The following is a 7,333-nucleotide window of genomic DNA, read 5'->3' as shown; positions in this document are numbered from 1 at the left end:
CATATACTCAACACACACACACACACACATATACTCAACACACACACACATATACTCAACACACACACACACATAAACACACACTCACACACATAAACACACACACACACATAAACACACGCTCACACACATATACTCAACACACACACACATAAACACACACACACATAAACACACGCTCACACACATATACTCAACACACACACATAAACACACACACACATAAACACACACTCAATACACACACACACCTCAACCATTTGACCACCGGAAATACTCACAAAAGTTTTAATCGCATCCATTCCATCCCTCTGTTGGATGCTGCTGATTTTGGTGAGACCATTCATCTTTTTGTCATGCACCCCCACCAACTCGAAGTTCCCCTCGTGGAGAGTTGTGGGGTAGTGGTAGGAGATGTTGCAGCTGAAGTTGAAGTAGCGTCTGCTGAAGCCGTTCTTTATGCTGCAGTGCGCGTTTTCGGCTGAAAGAGTGAAATGAGTGAGTGTTTGAGTGAGTGAGTGAGTGAGTAAATGAGTGAGAAAGTGAGTGAGTGCGAGTGAGTGAGGTGAGAGTAAGTGAGTGAAGATAGGTATGCTCATAATCAGATTTCTTTTATGGAAATACGTTTCTTTTGTGTGCGTGTGTAAACTGTGTGCGTGTTACACTTTGGAAAGTTAGAAATTCACTCTTCTCCTTATTTGTGAATATCTGTGTGATTGGCTTGTGGTGGATTTAGTTTAAATTTGTTTGGGTTAATTTTTCGTTTGAGTTTTATTTTCATCCTTTGTCCATCATCTGATTTGTTACTTCTGATAAGATTGTTTTGTATTTTATCGGCGTCATCATCGTCACCATCATCATCATCATTATCAACATCATCATCATTATCACCATCAACATCATCATCATTATCACCATCATCATCATTATCACCATCAACAACATCATCATCATTACTACCACCATTATCACCATCACCATCATTATCAAAATCATCCTCATCATTATCATCATCATCACCATAAACACCATCATTATTATTACCCCCATTATCACTATCATCATCACCATCATTACCATCATTATTATCATTATATTCATCATCACCATCAACATCATCCTCATCATCATCACCATCAACAACATCATCATCAACATCAGCATCATCCTCATCATCGTCGTCATCATTGTACCGATGATTAATAATTTCAACTATATACAGAGTTTGAAGAAGAATATGAGCTTTGCCGAGCAGTTGAAGACGCCGCTGCTGTTGAGGTTGCTCAACTTGCGTTCGTCGCTGCAGGGAACCGTGGAAATGGCGTTCGGGTCGAAAAGCACCACGAACTTGTTGCCTGGTTGGTTGGATGGTTGGATGGATGGTTGGTTGGATGGTTGGTTGGATGGATGGTTGGTTGGTTGGATGGTTGGTTGGATGGATGGATGATTAGTTGGTTGGATGGTTGGTTGAATAGATGGTTTGTTGGATGGTTAGTTGGATGGTTTGATAGATGGTTCGTTAGTTAGTTGGTTGGTTAAACAGTTAAATTATTTTCTTTTTATTAATTTAATAACTAATCAATCGATTAATAAATCTATCAAAAATCAATTAACAAACAAACAAACAGCCAATCAATCAATCAACCAACAATCAACCAAGCAACCAATCAATCAACTAATCAATCAACCAACCAATGAACCAACCAATCAATCAATCAATCAACCAATCAATCAGCCAACCAACCAATCAGCCAACCAACCAATCAATCAATCAACCAATTAATCAACCAACCAACTAATCAACCAACCAGCCAACCAACCAACTTTTACTATGGTGTACCAGGACATCACTACTGTTAGAAAACAAACTCACCTCAGAGACAGTTGAGCATGAAACATGATACAAACCAATTTTGGGGAAATACAACTGTTGACGATTATCATGATGTTCATTCATTTCTTCCTTCGTTTTTTCGTTCATTCATTCCTTCTTTTATTCATTCATTCATACATACATACATTCATTCCTTCATTCATTTATTTGTTCATTCATTTGTTCATTCATTAATTGTTCATTCATTCATTCATTCATTCATTCATTCATTCATTCATTCATTCATTCATTCATTCATTCATTCATACTTACATACATTCATTTCTTCATTCATTCATTTCTTCATTCATTCATTCATTCATACACACACACATTCATTCATTCATTCATCCATTCATTCCTTCATCCATTCATTCATTCATCCATTCATTCCTTCATTCATTCATTCATTCATATCCATTCATTCATATCCATTCATCCATTCATACATATCCATTCATTCATTCATTCATTCATTCATTCATTCATCCATTCATTCCTTCATTCATTCATTCATCCATTCATTCCTTCATTCATTCATCCATTCATTCATTCATATCCATTCATTCATTCATTCATTCATATCCATTCATTCATCAATTCATTCATCCATTCATTCATTCATCAATTCATTCCTTCATTCATCCATTCATTCATCCATTCATTCATATCCATTCATTCATTCATTCATTCATCCATTCATTCCTTCATTCATTCATCCATTCATTCATTCATATCCATTCATTCATTCATTCATATCCATTCATTCATTCATTCATATCCATTCATTCATATCCATTCATTCATCCATTCATTCATTCATATCCATTCATTCATTCATTCATCCATTCATTCATATCCATTCATTCATTCATTCATTCATCCATTCATTCATTCCTTCATTCATTCATCCATTCATTCATATCCATTCATTCATCCATTCATTCCTTCATCCATTCATTCATTCATATCCATTCATTCATTCATTCATATCCATCCATTCATTCATTCATTCACGTTATCATGAGTGCTTTCAAATTCCACTTGTTGTTCGTGCCAGGAGTAATCTTTGATCGTCCTACAAAAAATAATAATAATAATAATAATAATAAGAAAAAGAAGAAGAAGAAGAAGAAGAAGAAGAAGAAGGAGAAGAAGAAAAATAGCACAAATAATAACAGTGAACTGCTGGGAGTGAGTGAATCTGAATGTAATAATTCGAAGATTATGTTTCAATCCGGGCCGTGGCTTTAATCATAATCTCTGATTTTTTGATTTCATTTGATATATATGTATATATATATATAATATATATAATATATATATATATAAACTGAAACACAACAGAAACTGCATACATATATATATATATATATATATATATATATATATATATATAAATATACATACATATATATATATATACATACATATATATATATATATACATACATATACATATGTGTGTATATATATATATATACACCTTTTTCTGCTTTAATAGGTTTCTATATTACACAATTTTTCACTATATTTTCGTTAACACACACACACACACGCACAAACACACATATTTGTATGTACCATTTAAAGAGGCTCTGGCTTGGTACTGCTGAAGTCAGACACTTGACCGATTGGTTAAGCGTGAGGAAACTTGGTCTTACTTCCAGTCTTGTCATTGGATCTTTTAAAAAAATTAAAAAAAATCATTTAAGTATGATTACAATTAGGTGTAATTCATCCATCCATCCATCCATCCATTCATTCATCCATCCATCTATTCATTCATTCATCCATTCATTCATCCGTCCATCCATTCATCTATTCATCCATTCATTCATCCATCCATCCATTCATTCATTTATTCATCCAGTCATTCATCTATCCATTCATTAATTCATGTTAAGATTAGAGTGTCCGGTTCTACAGTTGCAGTTACAGCGTTCGAATGATCGCGTGCAAATTGGGTGGTCCGTAGCGCGTTGCCGTCGGTGCTACTGGAAGCTAAGAAAGAAAGAATTGTATATGTATAAGAATTGGCAAATGGCAAGTCAATTTGTATACAGTCGCCAAGCTGCCACATATAGCAAATAGATACCCACGCTAACTCGAGTCAGAGCCCTTTTCTACAGATATACAATCATTTCGTCATTTAACTAGTATTTATTAGCGGTGAGATTATGCAGAGAACAGAAACCTTTTTCATTAGGACGTTCAAAGTGAGAAAAGTTTTTAAAGATTTACATTATGGAGAAAAATTCAAATTTTGTAAAATTCTATATTTGATAGGCGCTATCGAATTTTTTTAGTCTCTGAAAGTTTACGGTTAAGCTCAATCTCTTTTGCGCATAGTAAGACGACGTGATAGGGATGTGGTTGTCATTCCAATATATGAGTGTGGCTGACGAGAGTATTCGTCAAGAGGGCATTTAAACTCATATATTAGGTAATTTCTTCCTAGGGTTGAATTTTGGAGAGGCGTGCAATTATTCTTTATCATCAGGTTTGCTTTTTTTGCATTCTGATAAAACATTCTAAGATTTATTTTATCATCTCTATTTTGAGGCTTTAGGTGCTTTTGAAAACAATTTTCTTTAGAACAGATTTGGCTGTTTTAAAGGCAGATAACATGCAGTTCCTGTAGTAGAAAATTATATTCTCGCCTTGTTTGTTGTTGTTGTTATTGAGATGTAGTTGATTGTATCTTGGATGGTAGTTGTTTTGTAGTTACTAGAGCTTTGGTGATTCTTATTAGTTTTGCTTCGCGGTTGTTTCTTGAAGTAGAGTGAGTGAATGTTCTATTTACAAATGCTTTTATTGTGCTGCAAATGTATTTTTCCATGCGCTCAGTTATTTCATTTAGACACATTCCTTTGTTGGTTTCTTCCACATAGTCCGTTGTTTCGTCCAATCCATGTGTCTTTAAAGGAAGGCAATTGACCAACGACTGGATGTGGTAGACCAACAGATGCATCCGTAATTATCCGATCAGTTGCATTATGCGTTGTTTTTGCTTCGCCTTTGATCACATTGACAACCCTTTTCCCGCGAAGAAGTTTTCCCGCGAAGAAGTTTTCCCGCGAAGAAGTTTTCCCGCGAAGAATTTCCGTAAATGGCACTTTACCGCTACTCTATATTGTCGTGTAATAAAAATAGGGTCGCTCACTCGATATGATTTCTTCATGGCTGAACATGTAATCTGAGACATGGTGCGGGTCCAGTTTCAACTTGATGATGAGCTCAACTTGGTTGTTCTTCTTCAGCTCCAACACACTGAAGCATACGCCCTATTTGGGAGATAAGATTTTTCGAGTTTATTTATTTCAATGTTTGATTCTGTCATTCATTCATTTATTTATTCATTCAATCAATCAATCAATTCATCAAACAACCAGTTATTTATTTATTCATTCATTCATTCACTCATTCATTCATTCACTCATCTCTTTAAAATTATTCTTTGAAAAATGAGATATCGACAGACGCAGAAACTGTCACATACAACATGCAAGGCACATGCAAGGCAATAGTTTAGAAAGATGACGGAATTATAACGAAAAATAAAATAAAATAATAATTAAATAAGCGAATGAGTTAATTGATTGGTTGATTGGTTTACGACAAAGTGAGCGTTGAAGTTCCTTAGAGAAATAAGCAAAATTGAACAAATCATAGTTATCAAGTTCAAAAAGAAATTGAAGTTAGCAACTAAAAAATTGATAAAGTTCAACTATACATAGAGTTCAAAAATGTTCACATAAGTTAGAAATGCAACCACTTCAACTTTGAATGCAAGCCAACATTGCAGACTCAACAGTTCTTCAATATAAACTCCATTCTATTCATTATTTGGATTTTTAGAATCAAATCAGTCTATTATGAGTTGGTCAGTCTCAGATGGTTAATGGATATGCTAGTCGGAGAAGTTAATGTCTACAGTTTTCGTCACGAGTCACAATGCATTTCAGCGATCTTCACAACCGCCTGGCCTTAGATCGCCACAACTCCGCCGAAAAGTTATCACTAAGCACGTACTGTAGTTAAACTTCGTTGGCTCAAAGATGGTGAATTAAGCTGGCAATTTTCAGCTAGATTCACGTAGACCTAGATCTAGATTCATCTCATGAGCATGAAAATGTGTAATTTGGGAATGGGAATTTCGACCTTCCAACAGTTTGAACATCGCAGCCATCATAACGAAAAATGATTGATTGTTGGATGAATGATCGCATGAGAGAATGCTTGAACGAACAAGTGAATGAACGAAAGAGTGAATGTATAGATGATTGATTGAATGAATGAATGAATAAACAAATGAATGAATGAACAAACAAAAACAAATAAACGAATACAATTCTCCTTCCAACCTTCCTAGTTTCTGACTCACCACTAATGGAGCGGTTGTTGGCTATCTTGTTCAAACCACCGAAGACGTCAAAACTTACGGGGAACATGTCTTGAAGGGAGGAATGAATAATTGACTGAGAAAATGAATGAATGAATGAACAAGTGAATGACTGAATGAAATAGAGAATGGATGAATGAATGAACGAATGAATGAAATAGCAATGGATAAATGAATGAACGAACGAATGAATGAATGAACGATCAATCAATCGGATCATTCAATCAACCATTTGTTTATTTATTTATTGTGTCATCAATCAATCATTCATTTAATCAATCAATCATTCATTCATTTGTTCAATCATTCATTCGAGCTATCATTCAATCATTCATTCATTGCATCGATCAATCATTCATTCATTTAAGCGATCATTCATTCATTCAATCCACCAATCAATCATTCATTTATTCAATCAATCAATCAACCTCTCTGATTCTTAACTTCCACGGTTAGGCAGTATTCAATCGCCCCACTCATCATATCCCTCGAGATCTCACTGAAAACCTCACTTTCTGAATCACAATTAAAACGAATTTATTATTATTATTATTAAAAATAATAATATTATTATTATTATATTTTATTTATTATTAATGTCAGAATAATTAGTATTAGTAACTGTTGCGGTTTAAATAAATATTATTTTTATTTGTTTTTTCATCTAATTATTTACTTAGTTATTAATTCATTCGTTTATTCATTCATTCATTCATCCATTAATTTTTCATTTATTCATACATTCTTCTATTAATTCATCTATTCAATTATTCATCTATTCATCCATTTTTTCATTCTTTCATTCATTCACCAATGTGAATGACTCTGTACTCTCTGCCATTGCAGTTGAACCTGTTCTCTCTTGAATCGTGAGTTATCTCCAAATAACTATTTGTCTTCTCCCTGTACACTATGTATGTATGTATGTATGTATGTATGTATGTATGTATGTATGTATGTATGTATGTATGTATGTATGTATGTATGAATGTATGTATGTATGTATGTATGTATGTATGTATGTATGAATGTATGAATGTATGCATGCATGTATC

General features: G+C 33.9%; 1 protein-coding gene across 1 annotated transcript in view; it reads right to left on the bottom strand.

The window, feature by feature from the left end:
• The window catches only part of HELRODRAFT_182976 (hypothetical protein), a gene marked incomplete at both ends in the record, with an annotated part of 25,816 nt that overhangs the window by 12,331 nt on the left and 6,152 nt on the right, over positions 1-7,333 (bottom strand). The window contains 4 exons of the mRNA XM_009033695.1: positions 252-481; positions 5,040-5,160; positions 6,241-6,354; positions 6,723-6,793. Of these exons, the coding sequence (XP_009031943.1) occupies positions 252-481; positions 5,040-5,160; positions 6,241-6,354; positions 6,723-6,793 (536 nt within the window). The remainder of the gene's footprint in view (positions 1-251; positions 482-5,039; positions 5,161-6,240; positions 6,355-6,722; positions 6,794-7,333) is intronic.

The sequence above is a fragment of the Helobdella robusta genome (genome assembly GCF_000326865.2).
Source record: "Helobdella robusta unplaced genomic scaffold HELROscaffold_96, whole genome shotgun sequence".
Taxonomy (NCBI): Eukaryota; Metazoa; Annelida; class Clitellata; order Rhynchobdellida; family Glossiphoniidae; genus Helobdella; species Helobdella robusta.
This window is presented reverse-complemented; position numbering and strand designations above follow the sequence as displayed.